The 16,342-nt window shown below is 37.8% G+C and overlaps 1 protein-coding gene across 1 annotated transcript in view; it reads left to right on the top strand.

Moving 5' to 3' along the window:
• Positions 1-16,342, top strand: part of LOC134792599 (mucin-2-like) — a 91,426-nt gene that overhangs the window by 49,941 nt on the left and 25,143 nt on the right. Inside the window, exon 2 of the mRNA XM_063763829.1 lies at positions 8,757-8,836. Coding sequence (XP_063619899.1) covers positions 8,758-8,836 — 79 coding nt within the window. The 5' untranslated portion in view covers position 8,757. The remainder of the gene's footprint in view (positions 1-8,756; positions 8,837-16,342) is intronic.

Raw genomic sequence — 16,342 nt, 5'->3', positions numbered from 1 at the left:
TTCAAACTCCATCAGTTTTATAATCATTGGTAATACCTAAAATAGCCATCACCTGAGTTGTACAAAAAAATACGCAAACAAATCACTAAGTTATCTTTTACAAGCGAACGGAGAGATTGGTTCTAAACGGAACCTACTTCAGAACGAGGCGGTAGGTAGTTACCCTATCTGGAACGCGTCCAGAAAGCGGCAGCCGCTGTGACCCTGCGCAGACATCTGGCGACTTCTGCAGGATCTGACATTTGCCAATGACCCACTTGCACTAGAGGTCAATGACTTACTCTGTTTGAAGATGGAATATTCTAAACAAATCTACGGGTATGTCGGCACATCAGTTACAGTAGGCTAGCACGCGACCACGCGGTGATCAGTCACTGTGGCCCCTCGCAGACATCCTGCAATTTCTGCAGGACTCGAGTGTCGGAAACGCTTGCCAATGACCTGCTTGCGCGAGAACTAGAGGTAACTGACCGCTGTACCATTGTTTGAAGATAGGTCTCTGGTCTATATAAACAAGGAGTCAACGACCGAGAATTGCTAAGAATCTTCTCTTTGCACTCCTATAACATAACCTTTAAGATTTAGGTATAAATACTGTAGACTAATTATTATTATTTAGATTTAGATTAATAATCAGCAAATTATTTTAAATAATAGTTTTGTTGAGTAATTACCTATGTGAGTACGTGTTTATATGTTTTTTACAACTTAACCTAAACACATGAAAATACAAAGGTATTACACTGAGGCTGAATACATAGTATGTACATAATTATTCTAATTTCTGTCTTAGCTATTGTCAACCTCGCTTTGTTGAACTGTCAGCAATGCACTTATGTGTAAAGTCGAGTAAAAAGGGAACTTGGGTAATCTGCGTTTACTTCGAAGCGCTGCAATGAGCATTTAGCATAGTTAACAAATCAATTAATTGTACGATTGAAATCATAAACTATTAGCAGATAATCGATTAATAAATCATACATTTGCATCCCTATTAATAATTACGTAAGCGCTGACCGTCGTAAGACCCTTAATTAAATAAAACACACGGTAACATTTCGAAATAGATAGGTATTCAAGGAGATCCTATCAGGAAATAATAGTATGGGGTTCCTCAAAACGGGGGTATCGTGTCAAGTTATTTAAAATAAGTCGGAAAGACGGATGTGACATCCTAGAGTAACATCCGTAGGCAGTGGTAACCACTTATCATCAACCGACGTGGTATAAAAAGTCCATTTATTTCTAGCCGATTTGAGTGTCCTACTGCTGGTGCTGGGCAAAGCCTCCTCTGATCTCCAGGACTCCGAATAAACATCGACGTTAGATTGATAAATAATCGACGAGCAATCACGAAGTTTTTTTTTGCAATTTAAAAGACATATTCTAATATATTTAGAACTAGGTACAAGTCGTTTAGTTATTTTAGGCAGATTTTAGGTAATAAGTAAAGGCTACACTCTAGCGGTTTTTGGAGTACTTTCGCTGCCCCAGTTCTAAGTTTATGTACTTTCATTAACGTAACCTACTCCGGTTGTGCCCGTCTCGGGCTTGGCCCCGTTTATACATGTGCTTCAATAAACCTGCTAGTGGATTGTTTGACTTAAGTAAACATTAAGGGTCGGTTGCATCAAACTGTTCGTATCGTTAAAGAGTTCGCTAAATTTTTATGTATGGAAAGTTTCATAATAAAGCGCCGGGGCGCGCCGGCTGATGTTGATCAGTCTGTCAAATGTGGTTGGTGCAACTGGCACTTAGAGGCACCTATCATAGACTTTACTGTAGCTATATAGTTCTTATGCGTGACGTGCGGGAACCGACCAATAGCTTCATTGGTTAAATTGTAATTCAAATCAATTCTTTATTGCAGATAACAAATGATCCATATTAAATCTACATCTCTTTTCCACTCGGCTGAATTACAGCCAATGCTATTGGTTCCCGCATATCTCCTCTCATCTTCGCCTCAGTGGAAAGGCATCCTTAGGTCTGGCAATTCACTGAGCTATGTAGTTGTCTTGTCTCCTTCGGGTTTCGAGCTCGCCGAGTATTTTTGAGCTCAGTTCGACGTAGATATACCCGTCTCTTTATCATAACTTCGCACTCTTGCGCGTCTTTCTACAGACAGCAAATAAAACAAACGTCTTAAAGGTCGCCAATGGCAAAAAGTGTTAAACACAAGTTTGTCGTTGAAACAACTGTGTTTACCGGGCACCGGCGGCCTAGCCTTTAGCCTCGACCTCGATGTGCCGATAATTTCATTGTATAACACCGGAACTGACGCGACGACACTTGTCTTCTTGAATTCTTGTGGTCGAGAGGTTTAAAGAGATCTGTTATCTTATTTTGTTAAGAAATAGTGACAAAATCTGGAATTGTATATTAAGAGTAGGTAACAAAGTTAAATAAATATAAATAGGATAGGTTGTATCAGTAAAACTGATAGAGAGGTGTAGGCACTTATGCAGTATGTACTGTGGTTGGCTCTTCTTCTCAAAAATTAACGACTTCTGCGTAACCGAATTTTTCATAACATTAAAAAAAACCTGACGATAGACGAGGCTTTCGATTTTAAAATCACTATAAAAGGTTTATCCGTTTGGGAGCCACGATACCACAGACACGCTGATATAGATAAAAGTGTTAATAACCTTATAACACCGCCTCTCTTTGTATCACATACCCCCATACGTAAAACAAAACATGTTTCAAAGAGGACAAAATAAAATATTAACCCTTTTATATTGTAAAAACTGATATGTTTTAATTCAGTGCCAAAATGAGACCACTTTGGAACTATATATGTACTTTTGAAATTAACAAATAATATTTTCCACATCGCTTTACACATAACGGAGTTCTGTAGTAACACTAGTAACCAATATTAAAAAAATTGTCGTTTATACCATCCTTCTTTTTTGAAGTTGGTTAAATTAAAAGCGCCCCATCCCCAAGCGTGCATACCCATGCCTCCAAACGTGCATGATTCACGAATGAATCAGGTGCTGTAGTGAGTCAATCTCAGAAGCTATTTACAAATCATTAGCGACCACATCTGGTTTAACTTGGTCTTTCGATCATTTAAGGGGTAGTTCAGTTTCACTGCCAAATATTGAGTAAAATTGATTCAACATATGATCAAATGCCGCAATGCTGCAATTAACTGAAAGCTTGTATAACGTAACTCGCGTGCAAGTTTTTGCACTCTCTAACCGAGTCTTTGGTCTACAAAGCTTTTGTGGCTGTTACTTACCTCCTCCTCACACAGTATAAGGAAGTATGTCAGGTGCTACCGTTCGCCAATAAATTGTCACGCATTTTGGTGAATGTAGTTGATTTCGTGAAAAAAATTATGGAAGTGACAAAACTATAAAGGTAACGTACCTATCTGCCAATTTATATACGCAACGCAACCATACAATCATCAAATACGGTCTATTACATTAGTTTCCTCAAGCACTGCTCTCAAAGCAACGTAAACAACATCTCAGCTGAGCAAAAACGCCGTAACGTAATGTGATTGCGGAAAGTAAAAAAGCTGATTGGGCGCATTCCTCGCGCGGCGCCGGCGCCCGCGCCTGCGCCGGCCGTTGACGCTGGCCGTTGACCATGCTGGGATTGTTTTGCGATCTGTACTGTGTTATCTTAATCTCTATTTTTGGGTCACATTTTATACTATGCTGTTGGGTTTTCAGCAGACCTGAGCATTATAATAAAAATATGTAATTTTTTTATCCTTTATATTAATTTCTTTATTGCATGTAAATCATGTAATATTACAAAGAAATCTATTATTTAATACAAAATGATTATAAAACTCCACTACTACTGCTGCTACTGCTTTTTATTAATTGTCTAGTTCAGTATCTAGAATTAACGTTTGATTCAAACACCTCGCAAAGGAAAAGCGTTTATAACTATGGGCCCGATTCGGATTTTGAAATAGACATCTATTAGACATCTTTTAGACATCACCAAGATACGATAACGATATGTTTAAGATTTGACATTTGCGCGATTCTGGAGATACTGTTGAACGATTTCCACAGGATATGACTTAGAGATCTAATTCACATCTAATAGATATCTTAATCTATCTAACGTAAAAGTGACATTGGTTGCCCGAATTGCGCTGCAAAAGAGAACTAGTTGGTATCTAAGCTATAACGTATCTAGAATGGATCTAGTACGTGTCGTCTCTTGTGAATATCTTGAAGTTCGAATACGGCAGTAAAGCACTAGTTCATCGCATTATTCTTGCACCCTTGCTCGGAATAAGTACATTGGGATTCCCAATTTGGGAATATTGGGATGATAACCATTATCTGGTCATTATGTCAATTCACGGATTTATTAGGAACTATGTTAATTAACTGGCGCTTATCGCGTTGCAGCTCTCATTCGTTATATCCCATTATTATTGGAAGTATGTTGGAAGTTAGTAGGTAGTAATAATATGGAACCGATTTGACGATGCAATAATGAGCATTCATACGACATACGAATACAAAGCTTGACTATTACTTGTGTATAGTGATGTGCCGTGGGAATTTCCCTGGAACAGGGAATATTTCCATATGGGAAATTCCTGGGAAATTTCCCGGTGTTCCCGGGAATATTCCCCAAAACAGGGGAATATTGAAACAGATTAAGTGTATTACAATTTTAATTAAAGCCAGCTATAACGACAAGTACAGTAGAATCCGTTTATTATGACTCCGCTTATACTGACCAACCGCTTACTATGACGTAATTACTGTGCGAAGTTTAGTTTTCATATAAAATTCTTTGTGACAAATTCGGATAAGATGACTTCGCTTATAGTGACAAATCGCTTACTATGACCTAAAAGTCCAATTTCCATGAAATTATGTCCGGTTATACTGACACATTCGCTGGTTTCCGTGGCCGTCACCACGTCTTTTCCTGCGAGGACGTTTAGTGCGTTCGTGGCGTGTAGGTAAGGTATTTTAGTTTTGATTCTCAGTGACAACTTGATATATATTACAAGTTTAATAAAACTCATTTCTCACAAAGGAATTTGAGATTAATTTGGAAAACATAACAAAAATAAGAAGTTGTACAACTATGTTTTATATGACATCCGCTTAGTATGACGTGTTTGTCAGTTCCCTTCGATGTCATTATAACCGAATTCTACTGTAACTGCGTTTAGTAAAATAAAGTAGCCAAAAACCGTAAAATGCAAAGTAGCTTCCCAAAAAAAACTTGGAAAGTGGATTTGCTTACAACATTCGACACTTTGGATGTTTAAAAAAAAATATGGCATCACTTTAAGCCCCCGAGGAACCTGAATGCGAAGTCAGATCATTTCGAAATTTTCTCCATACAAATAGATACTTATAATTTTTTTTAATCTCCAAAAAATTATGGCTACAGAATTTTTTTTATTGGATATTTTGATAATTTAATGAAAAATATTCGCAAGAACCCGTCCTTAACACTCGTATGTAGAAGAGTTTCTTGGTAAAAAGCTTACGGAACTCCACTATTCTTATTAGTACCTTACTTATTTTGACCCTGATTAAACTGTGATGATTTGTATCGATTTTATTGAATAATGGCGTATTATTGTAAAAAAAAAATATTTTGGCCAAGAAATAATTCCCAGCACCTATGGGAAAATTCCCAGGAAGAATGGGAAATTTCCCGAGAATAATGGGAAATTTCCCAGAAGTATAGGGAATTTACGTAGGCGGATGAGATACAGTTTATAATGTTTTTTTTTAAAGTTTAAGATGCTAAGTGTTGACTGAATTTCTGATAATAAAATAGTATATCTATGCGCCATTTCAAAATTCCCCTACTTTCCCTTCATATGGGAAATTTCCCGGGAACGGCACATCACTACTTGTGTTGTAGTGACTCTTACACTCTTTATATTTCCTACGGCTATAAATTCAACATTTTCCTCGCCTTACCTCGCCAGCCTGAATTATTTTTGGTTCAGTTTGGCCCTTCTTTTTCGAAGATTTATCCTCATAGTGGAACTTTAAAGGATTTCTTGGACTGAAAGTGACTATGACACATACCCTACCCATATCTAACCCTGTCGACTACGTACTTTCACACGGATCCCACAGACCAGATTATCCTATTGAGACCGCCGCGATTGGAAAATAGCCGAACAGACAACATCAAATTATCATGACTTCTGACACTTCGCTGTGTTACCATTGATGCGCGAGCGCAAGTCTAACGGACGGACCAATGGAATGTGGCCTCGAGGTCTGAGGAGGAAGAAAACTATGGTTTTTGGACTTGGCATGCCTGCGAAGTTTCAAAACAATCCGCCTGTATGGTGGGATCGTAGCCTTTCCTTCAGTTGAGCGGTAGTCGCAACCACCTGGATTTTGCCACAACGGAATTTGGGGGGGGGGGGGGGAGGCATCGAGAACTGTTTATCGACTGCTGCTGGTACCGCACTTTAAGGGCCAGGGCGTTAGCCGCGTAGGCTTATGACGCCGTTTCAAATCCGGCCTACGCTATTGGAAGGCTTAGTCACTTTTTCTTTAGTATATGACATCTTTATATAATTTATAGGTAGGTACAATAGTAGTGTGACTTCTTAAAAATAAAAAAGCTAAGTACCAAGGATTATACTGGTTTGCCCGATTAAGCCTTTCAGAATGATTCGCATTTATTTTCGTCAGCGCGACGTATCGGGGTCGTAGATAGCGTCCATCTCAATCTGAAAGCGAAATGGGTGTCCATTGTCAATTACTTCAATTGATTGATTGGAGAACTTTCTAACTGACGACACTGACGGACGGAAACGGGTCATCGGTACCAATTTATTTGTAAACTTAAATAAATTAGTTTAGCGATTTATTTATAAGTACTAATTTAAAAAGTGTCACTTTTGTGCGGTCGTAACTATATTCGATGATGATATTCGGGTACTCTCTTCGGGAAATTTATGTGTTGATTTGATTATTGATATTTTGAAGTATTTTATCTTGTAAAGACCCTTTTAATATGTAGGTATAACTCTTTAAATAACGAATATCTTACATTTAATGAATGAGTGAGTTTCAGAAAATGCTCTTTCGCTATACGATATAAATCGCTTTACGAACCAAAAATCACTAGAATGTCTTTCGTATTCAATTCTAAATCTCTAATGACTTAGCGCACATCTTACTCAGTACATATTTACTAATTACTCTCTTTACGCGCTGATCCCGTTATCAGGATGCTGAACGTCCAATCGCATACCAACTGCAAGTTTATAACCAGCATAACATGACTCCGGGTCCCATAAAACTGTGAACAAATGAAGATGAAACTTATACTGGAGAGTTATAGCGATGACAGATCTGGTTGCGCTGGAGTCGGGTCACTGACTGCTCGCACCTGCCTTTTTGCTAACGAGTGCAATTCGCATGTTCAATTATTTTTTTGTGGTGTCGATCTATCGTATCGTATATATTTAGAAATCTATATTTCAATATATTTATAACGAGTCACTCTCGCAAAACTCGAATTTCGATCAACATGTCGCGGCCGGGCCTGCGTTGTGGATGGTTGTTTCAGTAGACCCTCGTGACGGATGTCGGGCGAAATTCGACCAAATTGCGTGAGTGACTCGATATCAATATATTTTAATTTGATGATTCTCGAGATGATTCTTCGATAGTACAGTATTTCAAGTTTCAATCATGTCGTCATTCTCAGGTATAAAAGTAATGAATCAGCGTGTAAACAAATGACTATAGTATTTGTAAACATTACTCCGTGTATTTGAATATGTAAACGTAAGTGGAGAGCCAGCTGGGTAAACCCCAATTCCCAGGAATGTCAATAATGTGTCACGACATTGTGAAATGATTGATTTGTGATTAATTTACCTGAATGACGAATTACCCTTCCTAGCCAATTCAACCTTACATTTGGACATCAAAATGATATCTAAATGTATCATTCGCGCGTGCGGTGCGGGACGCTTGCGTCAATAGATGAACGGAGCGAAAGTGTAGGGACATGTATTATCACTAATATTTGATCCCGAGTTATGGATGTTATCGTTGTATCTATTAAGTGTATATTCATCCATTCAAGTATACAGGGTGATTCAGGAGATGTGAGCAGGACCAACACTGTGCATTTCCTAAATTATAAGCAACTGTTTCGTATCAGTATTAGTGAGGTTCACGTTAATTTTCTAGTCGTGTTGAAAAAAAAGTTATTAATTTATTTACGACACGCATGGTCACCCTAAAATTAAAATACTAAACTACCGATAATCTGTGTCAAATTGAATGTCATCACTGTCATCACGGTCTGGTTACTTTTGAAAACTCGTATCTCACTCAAGTTTGACAGTTTATTTTCTTCGTAATCAAAATGCTGTCATTACGGTTAATGAGGTTATATGTTTATTAATTAGGTCTTGTAGGGTGACCATGATTGTAGAGAATTGAATTTGTCCTCACCAAAAAGTAAAAAATAGGAAAAAGTGTGGTGGTTTCACCTAAATACGACGGTGATCGATCAATTATCAGTTACTGAGTGTGCAGGATTAGTCCTGCTCACGTCTCATGAATCACCCTGTATATGTATATGTGTATTTCGTCGCCTAATAGTAGGTACCTACCCCTAGTACAGGCTAAGCTTAGTTTGGGCCTAGGTTGATCTGTGATTTTTTTAATTTGAATATCCCTTTGTTACCTTGCATTTTGTGTACTTTTCTGATTTTCTTCCTAAATATTATAATTTTGATTTCCTTGTTTCAGAATGAGAGGCGACCGTGTGATGGCGCCGTGTTTAGGCGCAATCCTGACCGTCCTTAGCTTGGTTGCTTTAAGCAATGCCGGTAAGTTTATGCATAAGCAAATATAAAAACACATCAACGTCAAAAATATCTTTACATCTTGACTCTCTCTCTTTGCCTAGCCTCATCCCATTTCATTTGGGGTCGGCTCTCCTCGTCAATCTTCGCCATAATCTTCGGTTCTGGGTCGTCGCGTCATTAATTTGGGCTTTCTTTAGGTCATTGTTGATGACGGACATCCAAGTTTGTAGAGGTCTTCCACGCTTCCTCGAACCGGTGTTTATATTGAGGGCTTTTCTGGTCATGTGATCCTCGGGCCTCCTCATTACGTGTCCATACCACCTAAGACGGGTTTCAGCGAGTTTTTCTTCAATGAGTTTTGCTTCAAAACTGCCACGGATGAACTCATTTCTGACTCGGTCTAACAAGGTGACACCTCCCGCCCATCTTAGCATTTTCATCTCCGTCGTGTCAACTCTTGTAGTATGGACAGTTTTCACTGGCCAGCATTCAGCACCGTATGTAAGGGCGGGGCGCACAGCTCGATAATTCTCGCCACTTCATCCAGCCAGTGTTGATTCGGTGGGTTACATCAGCGTCGATTGTTCCGTCGTTTGAGACTACAGATCCCAGTATTAAAAATGATCGACTTTGTTTAACGGCTAGTCCTGTAAACTGACAGTTGGGTGTTGGTTTGCTGCCGAAAAGCAGCACTGCCACGACATGTACTCTGTTTTATTTCGGCTAATTTTAAGTCCAGTAGATCTTTACATCTTGACTATACATAGAAATATGTTCAGATAATTATGGTCATCGCTGCACTTCCCACTGCGATAGGTAGGTATATCTAAATAAAGGCCACTCTAACATATTGAACATTTGCATGCATTAACATTAACATTTTTAAGAAAAGATCCTGTGTGTAAAAAAGGTAAAACGAGCTTGTTATGTATTTTTCTGTCTAAATTAAGCTATGAAACGGATATCATGATAAGCAACTGTAGCTAGTAAAGTGAGCGCGTTTATGTCGTTATGGGTAAACTATCTGGCCAAGACCTAAGTGATAACCAGAGATCGGACAAATTTGCGTCATTACTCGCAATAATGTGGACATGACTCTAAAATTGATTAAATAATTAATCATTTAATTAATTTCTTACCTGAGGCTTAATTTTGATTCCTAATCAATAAATAACACAAAGATTTCTTATAATGTAAATTTATTAAAGAAAATAATCAGTACGTTTTCCAAATTTTCTGTAGGTACTCATTTTTTTATATCAAAAATATATTTAAGTCCTATTTATTGACTATAGGGAACAAAATTAAATCTCAGGAAAAAAAAATTAAAATAATTAAATGATTAATTATTTAATCAAATTTGGAGTCATGTCCACATTATTGCGAGCAATGACGCCAATCTGTCCGATCTCTGGTGATAACTGATAAGTAACTTCTAGTGTCCGACCAAAGTTTAGGTTTCGGTTCCGATTTCAGCAGGTTTCGGCATAAAAATAATTGTAGGATGTCGGGCCGCCGATGACGATAAATACGCGTAAAAGTTTGTATGTACAGTTTATTTTTACACAGCACATAAAGTTACACAGAATATATACAAACTAGAAGCAATTTACACATATAAATACAAATGATGTGCAAACACAAAACATTCGTCGCTATTTCGCAAAGAAAACTCAGAGAAGAAAATATCAAAAACAAAAGACGCGCGCTGGCCGCGGTATCCTTACGGACCAGCGCGCGCGCAGCACGGAGGTTGGTATAGGTCCGTCACCTACAATAATGTTTCAGCCCAAGGTTCGGTTACGACCAAAAAACTGCCGTAACTTTTGGTCCCGTCGAAATTAAAAAAAATGCATTTTCGGCACTGTTCGGCCGAAATGTTGATTTCAGTTTCGGAATAAATATCGTGTTTCGGCCAAAAGTTCGGTTTGGCCGAAACTAATAGAGCAAAACTGAACCTCCGGTTTTGGTTTCAGTAAAAAATTCAGTGTCGGTCGGTTCATGTAGTGTGTTGATTATTTCAATGTTAACTAACTAAAAAGCGATATCCCTAAGTGTAATTTTTTCGTCAAATAATAATATGGATCATTTCTATAATAGATGGCTTTTGAAGTAGGTACGTCTCAATTTCTATTTCGCATAACAAAATAATGGTTAAATTATTTAAATTGAACGATGTCGATTTTAACTAGACCCGTCACGCTAAATAATACAATTATCGACATCGTAGCCTTCGAACCAACTGAATGAATGAATGAATGATTTAATTGAATGCAACGGCCTTGAACTGTTTTGTTGAGTCGTCTGCGCATGGAAATGTCAACCAATGAATGAAGGGCGTATAAATACGCTACTGAGTCATTGGTTCAACTGATGCATGGTAAGCGAAGGCCACTTCTGTGTACTTTCACGCAATTTCGAAATTCAGGAAATTTTCCTTAAAGTTTGGGTTTTTAAATAGTTACACGGCTTGTGTGATTCATTGATTTATTCGGCGTATTCTTTTCTTTGTGTTAGTTCGGTTTCTTAAGCAAATTGCATGGACACATTGCTAGTATGAATGAATTTATTCACAATGTGTATATGTCATTTATAATAAGCCTAAGTTATATCAAATATATTAAAACGAGTCACTCATGCTTTGGCTCGATCAAATTAAGATTTAAAATACGTTCAATATTTTTTAAATGTTTGAGCATCACGGTTTTGTTATTTAAGGTCTAAGTCTTAGTTATACTGAATTTTAATTTCGTATAATAAATCGTAAATCGTAGTCAAAACTATCCTTTTTACACAGTTATACAAAACGGCATCGGCATCAATTTAAATATTGTTATCTACCGGATGTGGCCTGTAACATGAGCAAAAAATTAAACTGTAGGCTGTACTCCTCATACTGACCAACATTTGTTCAGCGACTTTTAAAAATAACTTGCGGTTTGATTTTTAATACACTTTAAAGTTTATTCTAAGACGCAATGTATTGCGAATTTTGTTATGTTTAAGGCGTGACAAGCAACGTCAGTCACAATGATATGGCGTGGCGATGGCGTCCATTAAAGATAATATTTATTTTGTATGAAAAATAGGGAGTCTAAATACTTCATAAATTTTAAAAGTTGTTGAACAAAAGTGTCACCGTTTGAGGACCACAATCTATGTTTTAATTAGTTGCTCGTGTTACAGGCCACACCCGGTATATTGTACGTTCACATTTATTCTTCATTATGATAGCTTATCTATATTATTGCCTACTTTACGTGATCATTGTCTTTGAATTAAAATTCCTTGAATAGTTTACATTTTTATTTAGTGTAATAACATATATAAATGCACCGTTATTGACATTTCCTGCTATAATATTACAAATTAGAACTTTTTAGCTTCTGGTCAATGTTAAAATTTTATGTCATAGCCCAAATAAACAAAATCTTAACTAAGGAACAATTAAGAATAATTGTTTCTACCTTTCTATTTGCACCATTTACTAGTCTCTGTTTAGCGCGTCCAGCATAAAAATGGCGCCATACACAGGACGCAGGTCATTCATACAAACTTCACTCTAATCTGCCCTGCCAGTGATTCTCTACCGAGATGAATGTAGGTACAATGTTAGCTACAACCGCGCGGGAGTGCTGCGCGCATGAGGCGGCGCCGGCACTTCCGCCAGCCGTCCGGGCTTGTCCAGCTGGTTTATGGATGATGCGAGATTTATGACAAACTATACTGGAAATTTGATGCATTTCTTTTAAGAGCATTTTCACATTGGCGTCGCTGCGCAGTTGCGCCAACGTTGCGTCAGCCATAGACTTGACTATAGTTCGTTTTTTTAGCATTAGAAATAAGGTAAACAATCTTGACGTGTCTTTTAATTGAAAAACACATTTTAAAAATAAGTTACGGCAAATATGTAACAATTATGAATCTAATACGATCATTTATATTCTTCTGCTTTCATAAGTAATAGTTTTTGATTTTTAAAAAGCGTTTTTCAATTAAATGACATGTCATGATCGCTTACCTTCTTGCAAGTTCTTTCTAATGCTAAAAAAACGAACTATAGACGCCGACGTTCCGGAGACGCTATAATGCAAAAATAAAGGGACTTGATGCCATAGGGCATTATCCAGCAGCTGTATTTCTCCAACGGTCATCCGACATGGGATCGGGAAATGTGAAACCGCTTTAAGATTTAATTCAGGTTACTCAAGTAATTTAATCGATTATCGCTTAATATGTTTCGATCTTTTTCTTTTTTGTGCAATACTATATATTTGAACAGATGTACAGCGAGTTGGAAAATTATATGGACACCTGAATATTATTACACATTAGTAGAAGGACTTTCCTCATACGGTTTATCTTGCCCCGAGAAAAATAACAACGGGTTGCACTCCGGGAGTGCCGGCAGAAGTGAAAACTCAATGACTAGTGCAAAATGTCTGCAGCACTATGTATAATTGAGGTTAACGCCATCTAGCGTTATTTCGTCGCATTACTTGAAACCCCTAAGCACATCACTGTGAGTACTAGAGTTATATTAGTACCAGTTTGAGGGAAACTCACTAGATGGCATTTAAATCAAAAAAGAAAAGTCAATGACTTTGTAACAGTGTCCGTCACACGTGACGTCACGTCTTACGTCTTACGCTCTCGCGAGTTTAACATTTTCCCATCACAAAAAGTGCTCAGCGCCGCTAAAGAAGTTTTCACTTCAAATATACTGTGTTTCTCTTATGAGCTCTCATAGTCCTAAAGGGGAAAATAATCAACTATACCCCGCCTGACCTTAGTACTTATTAAGGACAAATCAAAGTCATACTCTGAAACCTTATTACGCAGTTATTTTTCTCCATTTATGTCACCGAAAACTTGATAATGCCCAGAAAAAGGCAATTACGTTGTCTAGACTATCTTTTGAAAAGCGAGTCTGTTGTCGAGCTGAAGTAATTCAGTGTTAAGTAATTGCCAGTTGCAGAGAAACACGATATTTTACTTAATCTTGCGCCCATAATAAAGAGGCCAATTCGAACGTACACTTTGAAATCAAAATGATGTCATTTAGTTATTAGCGCGGGCGAGCCGCGCCCGGATGAGAACAAAATTACATCATTTAGACATCATTTTGATGTCGAAATCTATATAAGTTCGAATTGGCCTAAAGATATCCCTTCCGTTGAAGATTCAAGAAACAGATCGAAATAAGTCGATTGAACTTAAATTACCTACGTGAGTGACCCGTAATACACCTGTCATATCCGGAAGGATATAGTTTAAATATTCATTGACCTATTTCTCGAACCGTATTAAGGTGACATTCCATTTCCAACTGCAGCTGCAATACTGTCAATTTTACTATGGAAATTGACAATGACAGTGACGCGTTCAGTACCGGTAGTGCAGCTGCGGTTAGAAATGGAATGTTACCATTAGACTAATACTATTAAAAGGGATAATTATTTGACAGTCGTAGACTAAGCATTACTTAAGGTAAACGTACTGTCCCAGTACATGTCATCTTGAAACTTAAGTCATTGTCAATAGAGGTGACAGCAAGATGTCATCTAATGGGCATTAGCATGTCGAGCACTAGTAAGTTTACCTTACCCTTATGTTGTACTGGTAATTAGATACCTAAGCAAAGCATCTATACCCATTCTTATTTTTTCACCCTGGCTAGTGGCTAGTGGGTCCTATCCTAGCGGGCTGACCTTTTTGGCACTCGTCCTCAGCTAGCCGCGGGCCGCGGGCGGGGCGAGCGGCCGGACGGCATTCCTCGCGTGACTCACTCCGGACGCCTCCGGGGACGTACGTAGCTGGTCATACTTTACTATTACTGACTATTAGTTTCATTCGAGAGGCTGGCATCCATGATTCATGATACCTAGCAGTGTTAAGGGCTGTTTGATGACGTAGAAACAGACATGCAGAATTTGCACTTCGGCAAAATATCTACAGTGAGGATTAAGTTAAGATCACTTTGACACAGCAATGCTGCAGCACCAAAATGTACGATGTTTCTAAAAAAAATATGCTAACAAATCGGACTAAGTTTACTGTTTAAGTAAGAATAAAATGTACCACATACATGTATAAATTATATTAGACCTAAATTCCGTAAGTGATCCATTAAAATTTGATTTAGTTTCTAGTTAAGATAATAGAGGCAACGATCTCGTCCTAAACCAAGGAAGGCTTTAGAAATGATTATAGTTACTATTAAGACAGCTACATACGCAGCGCGGCCGATGACCGCGCATCTCAGGAATGGCCTATCCGTCGGCACACATACCTACATACGGCATACATTTCGCACATTATTGTCATATTGATGGTGTTCAATAATGAATATCGGACTATGGCAATGATTATGTCAACATCAATTATAACTAGGCACCCATTCAAGAAAACTAGGTATAGTTATTAGCTCCTATTGTTGTAGGAAAGTAACTTCTACTACCTTAGAATAAGGTTGAAGAGGCTAATTATTGGAAGGGGGCAAAATTAACGTAGGTATAGTATGTATAAATTGTAGGTATTTCATTCTATGAAAAAACCTTGAAGATACTTTTAAAAGCCTGACTCAACCAGTATTAAACGCGCCAAATTGCTGGGACCAAAAAAAAAAACATAAAATGACATACCTCTATAATAAATTTATTGAGCTCTACAAAATCACATTAGGTGTAATGAGTGCCGAGAAGATTAGATTCGTATTACTATTAAGACTTCCAATACAATTACAGACAGTAGGTTAGTTATATACTTATACAAATATGTATATAGGTACTATTAACAACAATAAACTAGTATGGGATTCTAAGGAGTAGTTAATAGTAATTAGATTAGTAATCAGCAGTGATCGTACATTTTCCAGCATTTTTGGTGCAGCAGAGTGGTGTTAACGGAATTGGTATAGATAATTTCAACTGAAATGGTAAATTAAGGTTAATATTAAGGTAATTAACGCTAATTAATCATTAGGGTTGAAATTATTTATACCAATTCTATTAACACCACTCCGCTGCACCAAATCGATTCGCGTGGTGTTAACGGAATTGGTATAGATAATTTCAACTGAAATGGTAAATTAAGGTTAATATCAACGTAATAAACGCAAATGAATCATTAGGGTGTTGAGATATTTAATTTTAACAATATATATACAGTGGTACTACTAAAGGAAATTAATAACTAGCTTAAATCTAAAATAGGCCCTTGAGGCATTGTACCAAGGATGCTGGCGGCATTTCCTCGCTGTATCGCAATGCTGATACGTTGTGCGAGGTAGCCGCCAGCTCTTCGGTCACCAGTTACGTCAACCAGACGCTTCGCGATTTCTGCGAACAACTTATGCGCGCTGGGACCCCATGGACCTAGAGTTTCAACTCCAAATGGTACAAAATGGTACTCTCTACCGAGGCTCTTATATTTGTTACGTTTTAGAATTTCGGCGCTTTCCGCCGCTCCGCCCGCTTTTACAGTAGTCCGTTGGAGGTGGGACGGTGCCAGTGTGTCTACGCAGGT

This window comes from Cydia splendana, chromosome 8 (assembly GCF_910591565.1).
Source record: "Cydia splendana chromosome 8, ilCydSple1.2, whole genome shotgun sequence".
NCBI classification, from domain to species: Eukaryota; Metazoa; Arthropoda; class Insecta; order Lepidoptera; family Tortricidae; genus Cydia; species Cydia splendana.
Note: the sequence above shows the minus strand (reverse complement) of the source record. Positions and strands in the feature narration are given on the sequence as shown.